We start from the raw sequence: 21,217 nt of genomic DNA, 5'->3' as shown, positions 1-21,217 counted from the left end.
TGTCACACTGATCTTTAAGGTTATAGCTTGCTGAATTATTCTGTTGTAGCTCAGTGCAATCTTGAGGAACAATTTGTCTTTTGATTTGGTACTCCATAGCCTTGACAATTAAATTAAAGTATTTTTAATCAATGGAGTTTACTTATTGGATTAGAAATCATGATTATTTGCCATCAGAAATCTGCATGTCAGATTTGCAGAACAGGGGTCTTACATCAAGCCAATTTAATGCCATTCTCTGCTTAAATTTATTTTGACTACACTGAACATTCTATTGTGCTTTTGTGAGCAGATGTCCAGCTCAATTTGCATTTTCATGCAGGCTGAATATATAAAGTACTTTTAAAAAAAACCTACAGTTGCTGTAGATCGCAAACAATAACAAATTGCTAGAAAAACTCAACAGGTGTAACTGCAACTGTGGAGAGAAACCAGAGTCAACATTCCAGAGACTCTGTTTGGGAACTAACTTTGTAATTCGAAAGTCACATCAGTTTTGTTCACTTTTATGTATTATTTGAACAAATTTGCTAACCGAATAATTTTTTTAATTTCTTACTGTGTGAGAAGATGCTGCATCCCCAACACCGAATGGAAGCAAAAAGCATCACTAACATAATGGGGAATTTGGTGTCATGCTTTCCGATCACAAAAGGGGAAACTAACCAATTTTCATAAATTTATAGCAAAGCATCATTATTGGGCAATAGCAAAAAATAAGCTGTTTACTTGTCAAAACAAATGTCAACTATTTTCATAGTAATATGAAACAGCAGTCAAAAAATGCAAAGCAAGTTGAAGCTGATTCAGACCTCGAAGATGATGATATGGGTGACTTGGATGATGATGAAGTATCATTAGGAAGCTTGGATGAAGAAGACTTTGAGGAAGGGGTTGGAGAAGATGGTGGCATGTTTATGGATGAACTGGATGATTCCGAAGGTACTATTTATGCTTGCTGCAATATTACATAATAAAACTTAATTTTACAGTAAAGGTAGGTCTGCCTTTTATCCTGATGAATGCAATGAACTTCAGAGAAGCTAAGTATTTATAAATCAAAATCTTCACTTTTATAAACCACATTGGATGGTATTTAACTTGATGTACTTTTTCAAATACAGTACTTATTGGGCACTAAAGAATGATATTAAGTTGGTTCATGAGTTAATAAGTGAATGAAAATTAACTGGTAGGTGAGAATACATAATAAACGCATCTTTCAGATCTTGAAAGAAATTTGTTGCTAACTGTATTTTCAAACTTCCTGTTCTTTGCACAAATCTATAATCAGTTGACATTAGAATTTTTATACAGTACAAGTAATTTAACCAGAATTACACTCAATACTTTTTCACAAATATGCAGAGGTCAACAGTGTATCAGCAATCAAGAAGTGTAAAACATCTGGCAAAAGGAAAAAAGACATTGATTTCGCCAAATTTATTTCAGGTACAAAATTACTTCTGGAAATTATCAGTCAGTGCTTTAATTGGTCTGCTTTGTAGAACATTTGACATTTTTACTCTAATTTCACTTCTCCTAAACGATAACTTGGGTTTTCACTAATGTCGAAATATAAATTATTCATGCAGCCTGTCACTAAGTCACATGGTCATAGAGATGTACAGCATGGAAACAGACCCTTCGGTCCAACCCATCCATGCTGACCAGATATCCCAATCCAATCTAGTCTCATCTGCCAGCTCCTGGCCCATATTCCTCCAAACCCTTCCTATTCATATACCATCCAAATGCCTCCTAAATGTTGCAATTGTACCAGCCTCCACCACTTCCTCTGGCAGCTCATTTCCATACATGTACCACCCTCTGTGTGAAAAAGTTGCCCCTTAGGTCACGTCTCTATCTTTCCCCTCTCACCCTAAACCTTTGCCCTCTAGTTCTGGACTCCCCGACTCCAGGGAAAAGACTTTGTCTATTTACCCTATCCATGCCCCACAATAAACCTCTATAAGGTCACCTCTCAGTCTTCGACACTCCAGGAAGTGTGAATTATGGCTGATTATAGTTTCATAATCAAGTAGTACTGATGTTCTTGTGGTAAACTTGAGCTAACTACTACTAACACTATCTTGATATCCAGAGTCATGTTTTTGTATATTTTACTATTCATTTCTCCACTCCTCTCCTTGTTTTGCTATTCAGTGTTTCCATCTTGTGGAAGTTTTATTACATTAACGTCATGCTTTAAATGCTTAATTTTCCAAGAAACGGTATCTTAGATTTTCTTAGTCAGTGACTAATGAGTTGATCCAGTGAAGGACACACCTAAGAAAAATTAACCTGTGCATTTCCAGGAAAAGATGAGGTTATAGTGACTAAATTAAAAGATCAGTCCTGTAATTCTTCAGGCAGTCAATGCTGGAAGAGGATTCCTCTGAGTGAGAATCAATTCATTTCCAGCTATAATGGTCAAATTTTGAAAAGAAAATAGCAGTTTGGGTAACAAAGCTGGTTTCTGCCATCTATAGAACTATGTTATCAAGATTCATAACCTTTGGGAGAGATTGAAGCAATAATGTTGAAATTCTTAAAATTGTAATTAGAAAAGTAATTTTGTTTTAAATATCTGTTTGCTGAGCTTTCTTACAGCTGGTAATTAAAAGAAAATATAACCAGATTGGGCCTGTATACTTGAACTAAATTATGTTTTTGTGTTAGAATTATTAACCCCTATATCAAAGTAAATTTTGTCTACTGAATTGTTAATCCAGAGATCCAGAAAATGTTTTGGGGACCTAGATTTGAATTCCATGATGGTGGAATTTGAAATTTTATATTTTTTTTAAATCTGGAACTAAGAGTCTAATAATGGCCATGAAACCATTATCAATTGTTGGAAAAAGCCGTCTCATTCCATCTTTACCTGATCTGGCCCATGTGACTCCAGACCCATAGCAATGTGGTTTACTTTTAATACCCATCCCAACTGGCTGTACCAAGTTAAAAGGCTGTTCTAGCCAGCAATCCCTTACTGTACGAATTAAAGTGATTCAAAGTTTGCATCTTTTACTGTATTAATGTAGTACATCTCACTACTTTGGCTTGGTACTAGAATGGAAATCTTGACTGTTGTTTTGTATGATCTTTCAGTACCATGCAGGGCGAATTAAAATGGGGGAGGGGGGTAGTGAATGGTTGATACACGTTGAACTATTTCTAACAGGAGCTGAAAGTAGCTTTTGTTAAGTGGTTGATTTACTTGCAAATTTTCTGAATTATATGTACTGTTTCAGGAAAGAAACCGAAAAAGGGTATTAAGGATGACATTAACATGGCTGCTGCTGCAGAAGAGGTGAGAAGTAGTACATTGTCATTTTAAGGTGATATTAATAGATTACAGCAATCCTGTTAGACTTTACGGTACTTAGCATGCATATGTAAATTGCTCTACTAGTTTGTAATTCACAATATTTCAAAGAGGAGTATTCTTGTTGTTGAGAACTCAAAAGTCAAACTTCAGTTGAATCAAAATATACAAAGTAAAAATTGCGATTACTGCAGAGGTATTTTATATTTTTTGTAATGCTTTGACAGAAACTAAATTTAAATATTTTTGTTTGAATAGTTTGGTTACTTGCTGGATGAAAATGCAGGATCAAAGTTTGACAACATTGGTATAAATGCAATGGCAAACAAAGATAAAGCAAGTAAGTAACTGAGCCTTTAACTTTATTCTGATACCAATATTTTCAGTTATACACTTTGAATCAGTAGTAATTGGGGATTTTTGGTATGCTTAAACTAAAGTCGTATTCTTAATTTTATAAATCTTTAATGTCACAAAAACGTTATTTACAATCATTTAACATCTGATTTCATGCTTTATTTGAATAGTCAAGATATAACTCCCATTGGCTAGATACTAGCCATTAAATTATCTATTGTCAAAGCTTTTCCATTTGGAAATTACATGGTGGCTCAGTGAAGAATATCAACATGCTATTTCTCCAGGTATAAAGCAGCTACAGTGGGAAGCCGAACGTGATGCGTGGATCAGAGGCAAAGACGCACGGACGTTACGTAAGCAGAAGAACAAATTCAAGGCCAGGAAACTACAAAATAAACGCAAAAGATTTTTAAAAGAGAAGAGATGAACACAGCTTAGTAAAACTATTTATTCAAAAATTGTTCCGAACCTCCTTGGTAAATCAACTTTTATAGATTTAGACTTTGTACTTACGTATTTACTGGTTACTTGTTGGACCATGTTTCCTGATCCTGTTCTCTGATTCCATAAATTCCTGCCCACTCATTGGATTTATAATAAACTGAAAATAGTACAGCAAGTTATTTTGTATCAAATTATAAAATGGATGCCTGTATATTTTCTTTAAAAATGAAGACAATGCAAATCAGAAGGACTTTTCTATGACATTGGATGATTCAGAGTTTAAATAAGAACTTTAGTCTTTACTAAAAGATTAACATGAAAACAGTACAGGATTGTTAAGAGACAAATGCAGAAGATGTCAGAATCTCAACTATTCAAGCAGTATGCATGTATGAATTGTGAAGTATGGATTAGAAATTTTATGTTTTGTATAAAATTGCTGTATGTAAAAGCATATAAAACTAAACCATATTTGCTCTTTCGAGATCTGACAAGTCTTTTTTCACACTGTCCTTGATTATGTTTTACTCTCCATGATATGCTTGAAGCCTAGCTTTATAAATTCAACTGAATTTGTGACCTCAAACTAAATTTAGAGCTGTTTAGAAATTTCAAAACAATTGAAGCCTTACAGCACAATCTCATCTCTCAAATTAGAACTGGTACTCACCTTCCAAAATAGAAGGAAATCTTTTGTTTATGGAATGTCTGAACTCTGGGGGGGGGGGAAAAATGCATTTTATTTGTATAATCTTCATGTTGTCTAAAGCAGTCATCTAAGAACAAAAACTTTTTGTTACCTGAAGAAAACTGTTTTTTGGGAATACAAAGCAAAAGGGGCAGTGTTACTGCTAATTTTACACAAAACAGATTCTGAAAACATTAACAGTTGGGAAGCAGTGGGTGTTAGTTCTGGTATGAAATTGAGCAGAATTGTTAATCACTGCAGTAACTGGTATGCTTTCCATAAATTTATCTAAAAGCATTTAACAAACTTAAAGCATAGTAGAGAAGATGGTACTTGAGGGAACACTGCTACAAGAGCCTTGTGAAATACCTTTATTCTGGTATTTTTCAGCAAAGGTACCAGATTAATGAATTATTAACTGAGGTGAGAAGTTCTACTTGAGTAATTTTCCATTGAAGGAAAACAGTGGGTGCATCAAGTTATTCTTACCTTGACTGGTATTCATCCTATGAAACAGCCAGTATGCTCCAATTACTCCTGCAACCTCCACGATTAAAACTCCCCTAAAGAGTCGTCTCACGAATGGTTCCATAGTTTTGGGTGACATTCTTAAAGAGAAATGGAGGGAGGAGTCCATAAACACTTATCTGATTCATATTTACAAGATATAAAAGTACTTACTATATAAATGTATCTTCTACATCCTTGGACACACAAGTGGTTTACAGCCAATGACATACTTTTGAATCTTAGTTCCTGTTATAATACAGGAAATGCAACAGGCAAATTGGATGAATTTTCCACAAAACAAGTGATAAGACAGTCTGGTTTTATTATTAACCAGGACAGAATGGATAACTCTGCACTTAGTTACAGGTAATGTTAGAATCAGATTAGTAATATTTACCAACTAAGCCAAAGAATTAAAATGTCAACCTAATCAAAAGATAGTCAATTGCTATGTGCTTATTCTTGGATAAGCACATGGATGACGATGGGATAGTGTAGGGGAATGAGTTAGATTAGTTCACCGGTTGGCGCAACATCAAGAGCCAAAGGACCTGTTCTGTGCTATGTTGTTCTAGGTTCTTAAAGGTACAAGAATATAGTTTTTAAGAATTTGCAATGCATCTGATCCTGAATTGTATTCTGCTGCAGTAATCTTGGTCAAAAGAACATGTTTTCTCTCAATTTCACTGCAAGAAATTAAAAGAAAATTCAGTTAAATCCCTGCAGATACACCAAAAGCAGCAGAGACAATTTAATTTCTTCAGTCCAATTTGACTATCAAAACAGTAAACTGAAATATGCCACAACAAGTTCATAGTGGCCTCTACAGAACCAGAAATATGACATTCCTTGTGTCCTAATAGATATCTTTCAACCAGATTCTGTTCAATAATTGTAATTTGTCCACACTTAAGTCACTGTTCTCTTTTAGAAGTTATGGGATTATCAGAGCAAATGTCCTGTCACAGTTAATAAGCATATCACAAATAGATTGCCAGAATAAGCATCCTCCTAAACATCTAACTACCCAAAATGTTTTAAACCTGAACAATTTTGAAATGATTCTACTTATTTCTGTGCAGCCAGCTGAATGAAATTGTAGTCAGTGAATTCCTTACTTACATATCCACAAATGTCTCACCTCAGGATGCAATGACTAGATGATAAACTCCTTAATATCATTGACCATTACCTCCCTTTTTAGGGCTAGGCTATTCATGCAGCACGTTCATTCACCTATTCACTACAGTACGTACTGTTCTCAAGGCCCAGATTCAAATGCTGACATGACAGATGGTATTTGAATTCAATTTTAAAATCTGCTTTCATAGTCGCCCTTAGACTGTCAAATTGCGTTGTTGGAAAACCCATCTGGTTCACTAAGGAAACAGTCATCCTTATCTGGTTTGGCCTACATAGACTGCAGACTCAGCAATGCAAATGACTCTTAACTGCCCTCTGCAAGACCTAGCAAGCCATTGAGTTGTAACAAACACCAGAAAGTCTTGAAAAAGAAATGAAACTGGACAGACTACTTGACATAAACTTTGGCACCAGCAAAAAGAGCCATACTGACCCTGTCATGTCCTCCTTACTAAAAATTGGGATGATAACATCAGATTATAGGATTAAAAACGGAACAGAAGTCGGCTGTTCAGCTTCATGCACCTGCTCTATTATTCAATGGAATTCTAGCTAATCTGAGATTCCTCACATCCATTTCCCTGCAACCCTGATTCACCCATTGATCAAAAATCCATCTAGCTCAGCCTTCAATATACACAAAAACTCTGGTCCCAGAGTTCTTTATGGCAAGGAGTTCTAAAGACACAACCCAGAAGGAATTCTTCCTCAAAGTCACAAACTGACAACCCTTTATGCTGAGACTATGCCCTCTGGTCCTAGAATCTCCCATGAAGGGAGCATCCTCTCAACATTTACCCTGTCAGCCTCTTAAGAATACCATATGCTTCAATGAGATCACCTCTCATTTGTCTAAATTCCAACACGCCGAGTCCCAACCTGTTTATCTTTTGTTCATAAGACATTCTCTCCACAACAGGAATCATCAAGTAAAAAGTGAGGTCTGCAGATGCTGGAGATCAGAGCTGAAAATGTGTTGCTGGTTAAAGCACAGCAGGTCAGGCAGCATCCAAGGAACAGGAAATTCAACGTTTCGGGCCAGAGTCCTTGGATTCCTGATGAAGGGCTCTGGCCCGAAACGTCGAATTTCTTGTTCCTTGGATGCTGCCTGACCTGCTGTGCTTTAACCAGCAACACATTTTCAGCACAACAGGAATCATCCCAGGGAATATTCTCAGAACTGCTTCCATTGAAATAATATCCTTCCTTAAATAAGTGGATCAAAACCACTCTCAGTATTGCAGATGTTGTCTCACCAACACCTTGTATAGTTGCAACAAATCTTCCCTACAGGCTCAATATTGCATTAGCCTTCCTGATTACCTGTTCTACCTATGTGCTATTTTTCTGTGTTTCCCGTATACGTACCCCCAAGTGTCAGGTGCCCACTTACTTAACCTGTTAATACCTCCCTCTCAACTTTTTTTATGCCTCTTGCAACTTGTTTTTCACAACCATTACCTACAAGATATGATTCCGTGTATACGACTATATCCCAGACACCACCATTACTATCCCTTGATACATCCTGTCGCACCAATAGGACAGGCTCAGCAGAGATGGTAGCACAATAGCGTATAGTTGAGCGTTGCCTGGGAGTCTTCAACATTAACTTGGGCCACCATGAAGTCTCATGGCACCAGTTCAAACATGGGCAAGGAAACCTCGTGCTAATTAACATGAATTTTCCTCCCTTGAATTAGTAGCGCTCCTCCATGTTGGACAAAACTTGGAGGAAACACGGAGTGTAGCAAGGGTGCAGAATGTACTCTGGTTGGGAAATTTCAATGTCCATCACCAAGAATAGCAGCATTACTGTTCAAGCTGGTCGAGTGTTAAAGGACAGTGCCTCAACAGGTTGTGAGAGAAACGAGAGAAAAACATACTTAGTCATCCTCAGCAATCTGCCTGCCACAAATGCATGTGGATACAAAAGACATTGGATACAGCAAAAACTATGGTCCCTAGATATAAGCTTGCTCGCTGAGCTGGGAGGTGCATTTTCAGATGTTTCATCATCGTATTAGGTAATATCATCAGTGAGCCTTCGGTGAAGCAACATTGTTTGTGACCCACTTTCTATCTGTGTGTTTAGGTTCCCCTGGGTTGGTGACATCATTTCCTGTAGTGATTTCATTTCCTGTTTTTTCTCTCTCAGGGTGGTAAATGGGGTCCAAATCAATATGTTTTTTTTGATAAAGTTCCAGTTGGAATGCTGTGCTTGACTCTGTTTGGCTTGTTCTAGGATGGATGTGTTGTCCCAGTTGAAGTGGCATCCTTCCTCATCTGTATGTAAGGATACTAGTGAGAGTGGCTCATGTCTTTTTATGGCTAGTTGATGTTCATATATCCTGGTTGCTACTTTTCTGCCTATTTGTCCAATGTAGTGTTTGTTACATTTCTTGCAAGGTATTTTGTAAATGACATTAGTTTTGCTTCTTGTTTGCATAGTATATTTTAAGTTCATTAGATGCTGTCTTAGTGGGTTTGTGGGCTACCATAATGAGTAATCTGGCAGTCATTTCCAAGATGTCTTTGATGTAGGGGAGAGTGGCTCGGGTTTCTGGACATGTTGGACTCTGACAACATCCCAGCAATAGCACTGAAGACTTGTGCTCCAGAACTTGCCGCATCCCCTAGTCAAGCTGTTCTACTACAATTACAACAGTGGCATCTACCCAAAAATGTGAAAAATTGCCCAGGTACATTGTGTACACAAAAAAAAAGGACAAATCCAACCTGGCCAATTACTGCCCCATCAGTCAACTCTTGATCAGCAAAGTGATGGATTATGCTATTCAAACATCACTTGCACACTGACACTCAGTTTGCTGTTCCACCAGGGCCATTTAGCTCCTGTCTCTCTACAACCTGGGTTCAAACATGGACAAATGAACTGAATTTCAGAGGTAAGAGTGCATGCCCTTGCCATTAAGGCCACATGTGACCAAGTGTGGCATCAAGAGGCACTAGCAAGACTGGAACAAGGGGCAAAGCTCTCTGCTGAGAGTTATACTTGGTGGAAAGGAAGATGGTTGTGTTTGGAGGTCAGTCATTGTTGCAGTTCCTCAGGGTAGATATTTCTAATCAAACTGTTCACAGATGCTATTACACAACCCTGATGCAGGTGGGACTTGAACCTAAGCTTAGTGGCCCAGAGATACAGGCACTACAAGAGCCCCAGTTCCACAGAGTAGTGTCCTAGGTTCAACCATTCTCATCAATGAGCTTTCCACGATAAGGTCAGAAGTAGCAATGTTCACCAATGTTTACACAATACTCAGTGTCATTTGCGGTGACTCAAACACTGAAGAAATCCATGTTCAAATGCAGCATTAGACAATATTTAGGCATTGGCTAAAGAGTGCCAACTAGCATTCCAACACACATGCCAGATAATGACCACCTCCAAAAAAGGGACAATCTAACCATTGTCCCATGGGACATTCAGTAGCAATACCATCACTGAATTCCCCTACTATCAACACCATGAGGGTTACCATGACCAAAAACTCAATTGGACTTAACATACAAATAGTAGTTACAAAAGCCAGGCAAAGACAAAGAATTCTACAGCAAGTAACTCACCACCTGATTCTCCAAAGCCTGTCTACCATCTACAAGGCACAAGTCAGGGTGTGATGGAATACCCCCACTTGCCTGGAGTTCAGCTCCAACAACACTCAAGAAGCTGGAGACCATCCAGGATAAAACAGTCCACCTCCACAAGTATCCACTGTCTCTGTTACCAATGTCCAGTAACAGGAATGTGTACCATCCACATGATGCACTGTTGAAATTTACTAAAGCTCCTAAGACATAATTTTCCAAACCCAAGACCACTTCCATATGGAAGGAGAAGATACATAAAATACCACCACCTACAAATTTCACTCCAAGCCACTCACTATTCTGATTTGGAAATATATCGCTGTTCCTTCAGTGTCAGGTCAAAATCCTGGAATCCTTTCATATCAGCATTTCCTGCAGCACAAGGACTAAAGCAATTCAAGGCACCACCTTTCTCAACCAAATAAAGTTGGGAATAAACATTGGCCCAGAGACACAGACATCAATGCACCACAAGAATCCAGGTTGCACAGGCTAGTGTCCTAGATCCAACCATTTTCATCAATGATCTAGGGGAGTAATTCTGTGATTGACCATTGCAGATGAAGAGGACACTAATTCATGTCTGGGAGCCCCTTTAGACAAGCACCTTGGGTGAACATGACTTGTATTGCAATATACCTGTCAGCTGGTTGTTATCAAAATAAGGTGTTCCTGTTAAAGTAGTATTATTTGGGTGGCACAGTGGTCAATACTGCTGCTTCATAGCGCCAGGTATTCAGGTTCGATTCCAGCCTTGGATGACGGTATTGAATCTGCACGAGCTCTCCCTCTTTTTGTGTGGGTTTCCTTCCACAGTTCAATGACATGCAGGCTACGGAGATTAGCCATGGTGGATGTGAGGTTACGGTGGGATGTTTTTGTAGGGTTATTGCTGACTCAATGGGCCAAATGGCCTCAGCGCCGGGACCCTACCTGGGGCCAGTGAACCCTGATCAGTCAGCCGCCGGCACGATGACGAATACCAAAAGCCGAGAGTAACGTCCTGTCCTCGTGAGCACCTTTGAAAGTGACCTGAGCCCCGGATGGATCCTGAGTCTGCGTACTTCACTCCCTCGCCGTACGGGACACCGTACCGCCTCTAAACGCGTTCGCACTGTTTCGAGTTCCCTGCACCTTTCTCAGTGGCTTGCCCCCCACCACAACTTTGTCTGGACTTTTTGTCAACTTGTTGTAGCTGATCCCGTATCACTGTTCGGGAAAAAAAAATAAAAGTCACCTCCATCATTAATATTTTAACATGATCTCAGCCATAAAATGTCTTACTTCAATGCAGAACAGTTACATCAATGTTTTCAGGTTACAGAATGGGATCCCAACACTCTTTGCAAATAGATGAAATCCTGTTGACAATCCTAAAAGTTTTTTTTTAAATCTAGTTCGAACGAACTTACCTTTGCACTACTGAATTCTGTGATCTGCCTGTATTGCTAGCAAGTCATAGCTTTTCACGGTGCCTCGGTACACGTGACAATAAATTCAATTCAACTCCCTCAAAGTAATTTTGAAATACTATCATTTGCGGCTGTATACTTTACAAAATCCCTCTAGATTCATTATTTACAATTGGAGGCGAACTTTTTTTTTGGCAAACCCAGAAAACTGTCGAGTTTCCGAGTGAACTGAAGAATTATTACATAAACAGTGATCTGTGTTCAAGGAAATGTTCCCACATCAACACATTTTCTATCTATAGACCATAAAGTGATGAGTGAAGAAGTAAGCATTAATGTATTTCGGGCTGATGGTTTTTTGGGTATATAAGGTTTTTACCCGCTGTACGGAAGGGTTTTATTTCTTGTTTATTGAGATGGTGCTGGTGACAGGGGTCCAGCTTTAATGGTCCATGGCGTGGGCGGGGCTGGACCGAGCCGGCGGCCGCGGAGCAAGATGGCGGAGGACACGTCTCGGTATCTGAGCGGGGACTATTACCCCCGCAAATTCGGGCCCAAGCCCGATGTGGTGCCCTCGGGGGTGACCGAGAGGAAGGTCTTCCCGTTCGGCAACGGCCTGGACAAGCCGGACATGGTGGCGGTGGATGTGGTGAATGTGAAGGAGGCGGAGGAGGAAGGTGAGGGGGGAACGGCCACTGGGGCACGGTCAGAGAACGGAATGGAATGGAATGGATTGGGGGGTGGGGCGGCGGGAAGATAGGGAGGGAGGTAGGGAGAATGTGGAGGGGGAGTGGGGGAAATGGGAAGGGGGGGTTGGGGGAAATGGGAAGGGGGGAATGGGGAGGGAGGTGGGGGAATTGGGGGGAATAGGGAGGGGCACTAAGAAAAACGAGATTAAAACAATGACTGCAGATGCTGGAAACCAGATCCTGGATCAGTGATGCTGGAAGAGCACAGCATCCGAGGAGCAGCGAAACCGATGTTTCGGGCAAAAGCCCTTCATCAGGAATAAAGGCAGTGAGCCTGAAGGGTGGAGAGATAAGCTAGAGGAGGGTTGGGGTGGGGAGAGAGTAGCATAGAGTACAATAGGTGAGTGGGGGAGGGGATGAAGGTGATAGGTCAGGGAGGAGAGGATGGAGTGGATAGGTGGAAAAGGAGCTAGGCAGATAGGACAAGTCCGGACAAGTCATGGGGACAGTGCTGAGCTGGAAGTTTGGAACTAGGGTGAGGTGGGGAAAAGGGAAATGAGGAAACTGTTGAAGTCCACATTGATGACCTGGTGTTGAAGTGTTACGAGGTGGAAGATGAGGCGTTCTTTCTCTAGGCGTCGGGTGGTGAGGGAGCGGCGGTGAAGGAGGCCCAGGACCTCCATGTCCTCGGCAGAGTGGGAGGGGGAGTTGAAATGTCGGGCCACGGGGCGGTGTGGTTGATTGGTGCGGGTGTCCTGGAGATGTTTCCTAAAACGCTCTGCTAGGAGGCGCCCTGTCTCCCCAATGTAGAGGAGACCGCATTGGGAGCAACGGATACAATAAATGATATTAGTGGATGTGCAGGTAAAACTTTGGATGTGAAAGGCTCCTTTAGGGCCTTGGATAGAGGTGAGGGAGGAGGTGTGGGCGCAGGTTTTACAGTTCCTCCGGCGGCAGGGGAAGGTGCCAGGATGGGAGGGTGGGTTGTAGGGGGGGGTGTGGACCTGACCAGGTAGTGCCATTCCTGACCTTGGCACCGCCCTCTTGATCTGTCCTACCTGTCCATTTTGAATCCCACCTATCCGCTCCACCTTCTTGTCCAACCTATCACCATTATACCCCACCATCATGTACCTATTACATTCCCAGCTATCTTCTCCCCCCAGCTCCACCCCCTTTCATTTATCTCTCAGCCTCCTTCAGTCCCCCTGCCATTCCTGATGAAGAACTTATGCTCGATACATCAATCTCCTGCTCCTCAAATGTCAGCTGTGCTTTTCCAGCACCACATTTTTCGATGGCAATTTTCCACTGTCAGGTAGATGCCATTGTCGTAATGTACTTGTAGAGCTTGATGAAGGAGTGGCAGGTTCTCTAGCACAAGGTTTTAGTACGATTGCCGGTATGTTGACAGTGCCCATAACTGTTTCTTGATATCACATGAAATGAGCAAATTGGCTGAAGATTGGTCTGCGTAATGCTGGGGACCACTGGCAAAGGCTGAGGTGAATCATCCACTTGGCACTTCTGGCTGAAGATTGCTATGAATGCTTCAGCCTTATCTTTTGCATTAAAGTGTTGGGCTCTTCTACCATTGAAGGTGGGGATATTGTGGAACATCTGCCTCCAGTGAGTTGTTTAATTGTCCACCACCATTCACGACTCGATGTGCCAGGACTCCAGTGTTTGGGTCTGATCCGTTGGTTGTGGGATTGAGTACCTCTGTCAATCATTTGCTGCTGCTTATGTTTGGCATGCTGGTAGTCCTGTTTGGTAGCTTCACCAGGTTGATACATTAATGTTAGGTGCGTCTGATGTTGCTCCTGGCAATTCTTTCTGAGTCTTCATTGACTCAGGGTTGATACCCTGGCTTGATGGTAATGGTTGAGTGGGGATATGTCAGATCATGAAGTTGCAGATTCTGCTGGAGTACAATTCTACTGCTGTTGATGGCCCATAGTGCCTCATGGATGCCCTGTCTTGAGTTGCTAGATCTGTTCAAAGTCTGTCCCATTTAGCATGCTGACAGTGTCACACAACATGACGGGGAGGCATTCTGAATGTGAAGCTGGGACTTAGTGTCCACAAGGATTGTGCAGTGGTCACTCTTAGCAATACTGTCTGTAGCTGGCAAAATTGGTATGGATGAGGTCAGGTATGTTTTTCCCTCTTAGTGGTTCCTTGACCACCTGTCTAACAGTTATGTCCTTTAGGATCCAGCCAGCATGATCAGTTCTGGATGTAGGTTTGCTCGTTGAGCTGGCAGGTTCATTTCCAGATGTTTCGTCACCCTACTAGGTAACATCTTCAGTGGGCCTCAGGCGAAGCTGATAATTTCTGCTTTCTATTTGTGTTTGGGTTTCTTTGGGTTGGTGTTGTCATTTCCAGTTCTTTTTCTCAGGGGTGGTAGATGGGGTCTAACGTGATGTGTTTGTTGATAGGTTTTGCCAAACTAGGGCAGTAGGCAGTGGAGCAAACACGCTGATAAAATTTGGTATGAATATCCCATTAAAACCACTCAGTCCCAGGAATCATAGTACTGCTCTTTTCGTTGAGGATATGGGAAATTCCTCAATAATCTTTGTTTTCACATCCAAAGGGGCCCATTTTCCATGTCAGAAACAGTCCTGTCAACCCTGCCAAGTCTTTCTACTAACATCTGGGGGCTAGTGCTAATATTGAGATAGCTGACTCAGAATCTAGTCATATTCACAGAATCGTAACTTACAATGCTCCAGACACCATCACCACTCTGGATATAGGTTTGTTCGCTGAGTTGGAGGATTCATTTCCAGATGTTTCGTCACTCTATTAGGTAATGTCTTCATTGATAGAGTTCTGGTTGGAATGCCATGCTTCTAGGAATTCTTGTGTGTGTCTCTGATTGGCTTGTCCTAGAATGGATGTGTTGTCTCAGTTGAAGTGATGTCCTTCCTCATCTGTGTGTCAGGATACCAGTGAGAGAGGGTCATGTTGTTTTGTGGATAGTTGTTGTTCATGTATCCTGGTGGCTAGTTTTCTGCCTGTTTGTCCACTGTAATGTTTGTTACAGTTCTTGCATGGTATTTTGTAAATGACATTAGTTTTGTTTGTTTTCTGTATAGAGTCTTTCAAACTCATTAGCTGCTGTTTTAGTGTGTTGGTGGGCTACCATGATGCCAACGGATCTGAGTAGTCTGGACAAGCCAAACAGACACGCACAAGAATTCCTAGAAGCATGGCATTCCAACAGGAACTCTATCAACAAACACATCGAGTTAGATCCCAGCTATCACCCCCTGAGAAAAAGAACAGGCAGTGACTTCATCCCAGGAAATGACATCACCAACCCAAAGAAACACAAACATATAAATAGAAAGCAGGAATTATTAGCAGTACTTCGCCTGGAGGTCCACTGAAAATGTTACCTAGTATAGTGACAAAACATCTGGAAATGAACCTTCCAGCTCAGTGAGCAAACCTACATCCAGAACCTCAACCTGAGCTACAAATCTTCTCAAAACGCACTAATACCATCACCACTTGATGTGTCCTATCCCACCGGCACGATAGACCCAACAGAGGTGGCAGGCACGATGATTTACAGTTGGGGGAAGACGCCCTGGGAGTCCTCAATATTGACTTTGGACTCCAGAACGTCTCATGATTTTAGAATATCTTGGGCAAAGAAACCTCCTGCTTGATTATCACATACCATCCTCCCTCAGCTGATGAATCAATAGTCCTCCATGTTGAACAGTGCTTAGAGAAAGTACGAAAGGTAACAAGGATGCAGATACCAAGGATGGCTTGACAGCAGCACTACTGATCAAGCGTAGCGGGTTTTGAGAATCTTCCAACTCAGCAAACAAGCCTACATCCAGAGTGGTGATGGTGTCTGGAGCATTGTAAGTTACGATTCTGTGGATATGACTAGTCTGTGAGTCAGCTATCTCAATATTAGCACTAGCCCCCAGATGTTAGTAGAAAGACTTGGCAGGGTTGACAGGACCATTTCTGACATGGAAAATTGGCCCCTTTGGGTGTGAAAACAAAGGTTATTGAGGAGTTTCCCATATCCTCAAGAAAAGAGCAGTGCTATGATTCCTGGGACTGAGTGGTTTTAATGGAATATTCATACCAAATTTTATCAGCGTGTTTGTTCCACTGACTAACTTGTTGAAGACGTGCAGTAAATACCAGTGGACAGAGGAATGTCAGAAAGCATTTGACAGCCTGAAAGCTGTGTTAACCATTGCCCTAGTGTTAGCAAACCTAACAATGCAAAGCTATTCAAGGTGACGATCAATGCGAGTGATGTGTTCTTGCAAGAAGGTGAGAATATAAAAAGGCCGATTGGCAATTTTGCCAGAAAATTGAATAATTATCAACAGAAATATTCCACAATTGAGAAGGAGACCTGGTGTTGATGTTGCAACATTTCAGCATTTATATTGCCTATAGTGTGTCTGAGACAATTGTATATACTGATCATAAGTCTTTAAGGATTTTTAAATAAAATTAAGGATAAAATTACCAGACTGTTCAAATGCCGCTTATTATTGCAGCCATTCAATTTGAAAATTTCCTTGTTGAGACTTTGTAGTGATTGATACAACTGAGTGGCTTGCTAAGCCATTTGAGAGTCAACTACATTGCTGTGGGTTTGGAGTCACATGTAGACCAGACAAAGTAAGGAAGGCAGATTTCCTGAAGTATATTAGTGAGCCAGATGGGTTTTTTTTTTCTGACTGTGTCAACAGTAGTTTCATGGTCATCGGTAGATTTTCTAATTCCAGATATTTCTTATTGAATTCAAATTCCACTATCTGTCATGTTGGAATTCAAACCCAAAATCCCAAAACATTAGCTGACTTTCTGGATTATTAGTCTAGCAATAATTCCACAGTTAATCACCTCCCCCATATGCTGCTTATTGTGGCATCTGCATTAATAAAGATGCCAATATTATTGCTTTGAAGTATATGTTTACCTGATGGACATCACCAACCCAAGGAAATCTAAACACATAAATAGAAAGCAGGCCATGCCACCAGTGCTTCCTCCAGAGGCTCACTGTTACCTAGTAAGGTGATGAAACACCTGAAAACGAACCTTACAGCTCAGCAAGCAAACCTACATCCACACTCATCTTTATAATCCCCGTTGCTTTCATTCAGTTTTTTTTGGCTACTATTCCAAAACAGGAAGTGCAGAGTTGATGTTTTCAATATGCAACATTACAATTTGCTTTGAAGCGTATAAAGGAGCTTCCATTTGGGAAAATCCAGTACTACAATAAAAATGCTTCCCATTCAATCATGAGTTTTTCATGACATGTTAAAGATATTTGTTCTAAAGGATTTAAACCACTTAAAAGGTTCCTGTTAAAGTATGTTTTACATGATTTGAATAAACTGTTATATATTTGATCAATTCTTTTGATCTTCCAGGGTACAAGAGAAAACTGGATACCAGTACTTATCTTTTGGTAAGTCCAATTTCCCCTTATTCTTTATTCATACACAACTTGGGTGACAACTTGATGACCTTGTGACTATGCTGTCCGAGGGAACTTGTGTCACAATGATGACTAGATACCCAGGAACGCTTCTGCCTCGAAACTGATGGCACCTTTTTTTTTAGTGTTAACTAATTGTACTTTAGAGTATTGTTTTCAATTAGTTTGTTTCATGAGCAGAAACATCATTTTGAAATCTTTAATGTTATTAAGATGGCATGTGGGTGGGAGGCTTACCATTTGTGTTCTAGATCGTAATTAAAATAAATTTGGAGACCTGTAGCAGTAGTGTAGAGTGATAAGATGTAAGATTATTAGAACTATTTCTATTAAAGAGTAGATTATTGAGCTTAGTCGTGCCAAGGCTTTCCCCCTTTGAAGAGGATTGGAGGAAGAGCCAATCAAACAATTCATGCAATTTAGAGTAAAATGCACGTTGCTAGAAATCTGAAATAAAAACAGAAAATGCTGGAGAAACTTGGCTGCATCTATGGAGCAAGAAACAGTTAAGATGTTTCCAGTTTCAAAGTAGGCAACTGAGATTACCACCTTGCTCCCATGCAACTCATCACCAGGTCTAATAACAGAACCTCATTGACTATTTAGGTAATTTCTAAGTTTCAATATTGAGTTCAACAACTCCAGAGCATAAGCTGAGTTTGCTGTATCTTGTTTGTATTTTGTTGGCTTTGTCCTTTACCCTTTTACCCTTTACACACCTATCATCCATGCATAATTTACACATCAAACTCTGCTTTACCACCGTTAACACTTCATTTATCATTTATTCTGGGCATCCTCACCATCTGTATCATCTACTATTTCTTTGTCAACAATTTAAAACAAGAGTTGTATCAGGCTCGAAATGTTAACTCTGTTTCTCTCTTCAGAGATGCTGCCAGGTATGCGGAGTTTCTCCTGCATTTACTTTTTTAACTCAAAATGATACATTTATTCATTCTCAAACATAAATAGAAATTACTGGAAAAACTCAGCAGGTCCGCCTGCATCTGTGGAGAGAAATCAGAGTTAACGTTGTGTGTCCAGTGATCTTTCCTCAGAACCCAAAACGTTTACTCTGACTTCTCTCCACAGATACTGCCAGACCTGCTGAGCTTGTACATCAATTTCTGTTTTTGTTTCTGATATCCATTATCTGTAGTTCTTCCGGATTTTCATGTGTTCATTCTGTTTGCTGATCATAGTTCTACCCTGAAGTAACCCAGTTTTAAATAGTTGACATCTGTTCGTTCTTTCCATTGATCAATGAATAGATGACATTACATTTTGTATTATTAGTTCTTATGTTGTGTGCAACCCTCTGCTTCGTCTAAGTGGTATTCAACTTGGAGGGCACTGATTCATCAACAGAGGTGGATAATTAGTAGGAAATTTCTTTGCCAATATATGACCAGATACCACAAAACACATGAGACTTGGAGTTGATGTTGATTGTGAAATCACTGTCTCCTGACTCTGCTGGGTTAGGTTTCCTCTATTTTCTCCAGCCGCTGTGCACACCTCTATGGGCCATGGGCAGCAGTGGCTGGAAGTGAATGCATCAGAACATTGAGTGGCTGCTAGACCCAGCTGTGCAGCTTAGAGGGAGCATTTCTGCTGGGTCTGCCCGGCTAGCTGGACAAAACATAACCAGGAATAGCACTGGAAAATCCTGGGACTGTCTGTAAAGTATCATCTGGTGAGTATGCCTTTATCAGGTTGTAACTTGACTAGTCTTGACTATGGGATAGCTTTGCCAAGAGCACAAGCAACCAGTTGTTAGTGAGGAGAACTTTCCAGGGTCAACTGATCTTTATCATTTTCAGTGCTTAAGCTTATCCCAGGTGATCAGTCACGTTTTATTATTTGGTGTTTCTGTAGCTTTTTGATACACATAATTGCTTGGGGATTTCAGAGTACATTTAAGAGGTACGGTTGCACTTAAAGCCACTTCTGAAGGGTTACTGAATTCAAATTCCTGCTGTTTTGTGTTTATTTCGAATATATATACTGTTTGATTTGATTTATTGTAGTCACATGTACCCAAGTACAGTGAAAAGCTTTGTTTGCAAGCAGTGCAGGCAGATCATAGCAAGCAAGGATGTACAGATCATAGGGTACTTATACAGAGTGAGGCATACAGATAAAACTTTGAGGAGGTGCACGAAGTAAGATCAGCATTATTTGAATGTAGAGTCCATTCGTCAGTGTAACAACGGCGGGGAACCTCTTGACTCTCTATGATCTGCTTTGTAATTTGCATTAGTCTACAGTAGAGTCCTAGAGATGTACAGCACAGAAACAGAACATTCGGTCCAACTTGTCCATGCTGACCAGATATCCCAACCCAATCTAGTCCCACCTGCCAGCACCTGGCCCATGTCTCTCCAAACCCTTCCTATTCATATACTCATACAAATGCCTTTTAAATGTTGTAATTGTATTAGCCTCCACCAATTCCTCTGGCAGCTCATTCTATACACGTACCACCCTCTGAGTGTAAAAGTTGCCCCTTAGGTCTCTCTTATATCTTTCCCCTTTCACTCTAAGCCTATGCCTGAGGTTCTGGACTCACCCCACCCCAGGGAAAATACCTTGTCCATCCATGCTCCTCATCATTTTATAAACCTCTATAAGATCACCCTTCAGCCTCCAATGCTCCAGGGAAAACATCCCTAACCTATTCAACCTCTCCCTATAGCTCAAATCCTCCAACCATGACAACATCCTTGTAGATCTTTTCTGAACCCTTTCAAGTTGCACAACATCTTTCCGATAGGAAGGAGACCAGAATTGCACACAATATTCCAACAGTGCCTAACCAATGTCCTGTACAGCCGCAACATAACCTCCCAACCCCTGAACTCAATACTCTGACCAATAAAGGAAAGCATACCAAACACCGCCTTCACTATCCTATCTACCTGCGACTCCACTTTCAAGGAGCTATGAACCTGCACTCCAACGTCACTTTGTTCAGCAACACTCCCTTGGACCTTTACCATGAAGTGTATAAGTCCTGCTAAGACTTGCTTTCCCAAAATGCAGCACCTCACAGTTACCTAAATTAAACTCCATCTATCATTCCTCAGCCCATTGGCCCATCTGATCAAAATCCAGTACTCTAGGGCAGTATTGATGATTGATCAGCTCTGAAGAAGTTATCTAGATTCAAAACATTAGCTTGCTCTCACTCCACAGATGTTGCCTGACCCACTGTGATTTCCAGCATTTTTGGCTTTCAGTTGATGATTCACCATTTAGTCTTACTCACTAAGGATACCAATCATTGGAAGTCCAGGTGCTTCCTATTTCATAGAAGCAAATTTCAAAATGGATAGATTGCTTTAGCTGGCTTAGTTCCACAACTTGGTAACAGCAAGCTAGTTGATTCTAGCAAAATTAACTACAGCATTCTTCCTACGCCATTTGATGCTGCCAACTTGATCTATACTCTTCAGTCGCAGAACATTGATAAAGTATGTGTATTAAACATCTGAAATCTAACCTGCCAGGAGTTGTCATTGG

At 40.7% G+C, this 21,217-nt stretch overlaps 3 protein-coding genes across 4 annotated transcripts in view; 2 read left to right on the top strand and 1 right to left on the bottom strand.

Moving 5' to 3' along the window:
* Positions 1–4,590, top strand: part of cebpz (CCAAT enhancer binding protein zeta) — a 38,564-nt gene extending 33,974 nt beyond the window's left edge. Inside the window, exons 12-16 of the mRNA XM_060831339.1 lie at positions 761–942; positions 1,369–1,452; positions 3,258–3,316; positions 3,590–3,671; positions 3,976–4,590. Of these exons, the coding sequence (XP_060687322.1) occupies positions 761–942; positions 1,369–1,452; positions 3,258–3,316; positions 3,590–3,671; positions 3,976–4,118 (550 nt within the window). The 3' untranslated portion in view covers positions 4,119–4,590. The remainder of the gene's footprint in view (positions 1–760; positions 943–1,368; positions 1,453–3,257; positions 3,317–3,589; positions 3,672–3,975) is intronic.
* Positions 3,826–11,149, bottom strand: LOC132819686 (protein CEBPZOS-like). Of its 2 annotated transcripts, none has more exons than XM_060831340.1 (5): positions 11,022–11,149; positions 5,313–5,431; positions 4,806–4,850; positions 4,205–4,292; positions 3,826–4,076 (listed from the first exon to the last, which is right to left on the bottom strand). In XM_060831340.1, exons 2-4 carry the CDS (start codon positions 5,428–5,430, stop codon positions 4,216–4,218), a joined length of 240 nt encoding a protein of 79 aa, XP_060687323.1. In that variant the 5' UTR covers position 5,431; positions 11,022–11,149; the 3' UTR covers positions 3,826–4,076; positions 4,205–4,215. The 2 variants fall into 2 exon arrangements, with proteins under 2 accessions (XP_060687323.1, XP_060687324.1); XM_060831341.1 differs by lacking the exon at positions 11,022–11,149 and adding an exon at positions 10,728–10,997.
* Positions 11,150–11,977: 828 nt separating this feature from the next.
* The window catches only part of slc30a6 (solute carrier family 30 member 6), a 151,721-nt gene continuing 142,481 nt past the window's right edge, over positions 11,978–21,217 (top strand). The window contains exons 1-2 of the mRNA XM_060831338.1: positions 11,978–12,177; positions 17,622–17,659. Coding sequence (XP_060687321.1) covers positions 11,997–12,177; positions 17,622–17,659 — 219 coding nt within the window. The 5' untranslated portion in view covers positions 11,978–11,996. The remainder of the gene's footprint in view (positions 12,178–17,621; positions 17,660–21,217) is intronic.

Source organism: Hemiscyllium ocellatum, chromosome 10 (assembly GCF_020745735.1).
Source record: "Hemiscyllium ocellatum isolate sHemOce1 chromosome 10, sHemOce1.pat.X.cur, whole genome shotgun sequence".
In the NCBI taxonomy this organism is placed as follows: domain Eukaryota; kingdom Metazoa; phylum Chordata; class Chondrichthyes; order Orectolobiformes; family Hemiscylliidae; genus Hemiscyllium; species Hemiscyllium ocellatum.
The sequence above is the reverse complement of the archived record's forward strand: the minus strand, read 5'-3'. Positions and strand labels throughout refer to the sequence as shown.

Coding starts and splice junctions, on each gene's coding strand:
- LOC132819686 (XM_060831340.1), bottom strand. CDS start 5,430: ATGTCACCCAAAACTATGGAACCATTCGTGAGACGACTCTTTAGGGGA. Junction 4,851..5,312: donor TAGGATGAATACCAGTCAAG/GTAAGAATAACT, acceptor CCCCCCCCCCAG/AGTTCAGACATTCCATAAAC. Junction 4,293..4,805: donor ATTTCCTTCTATTTTGGAAG/GTGAGTACCAGT, acceptor TACTATTTTCAG/TTTATTATAAATCCAATGAG.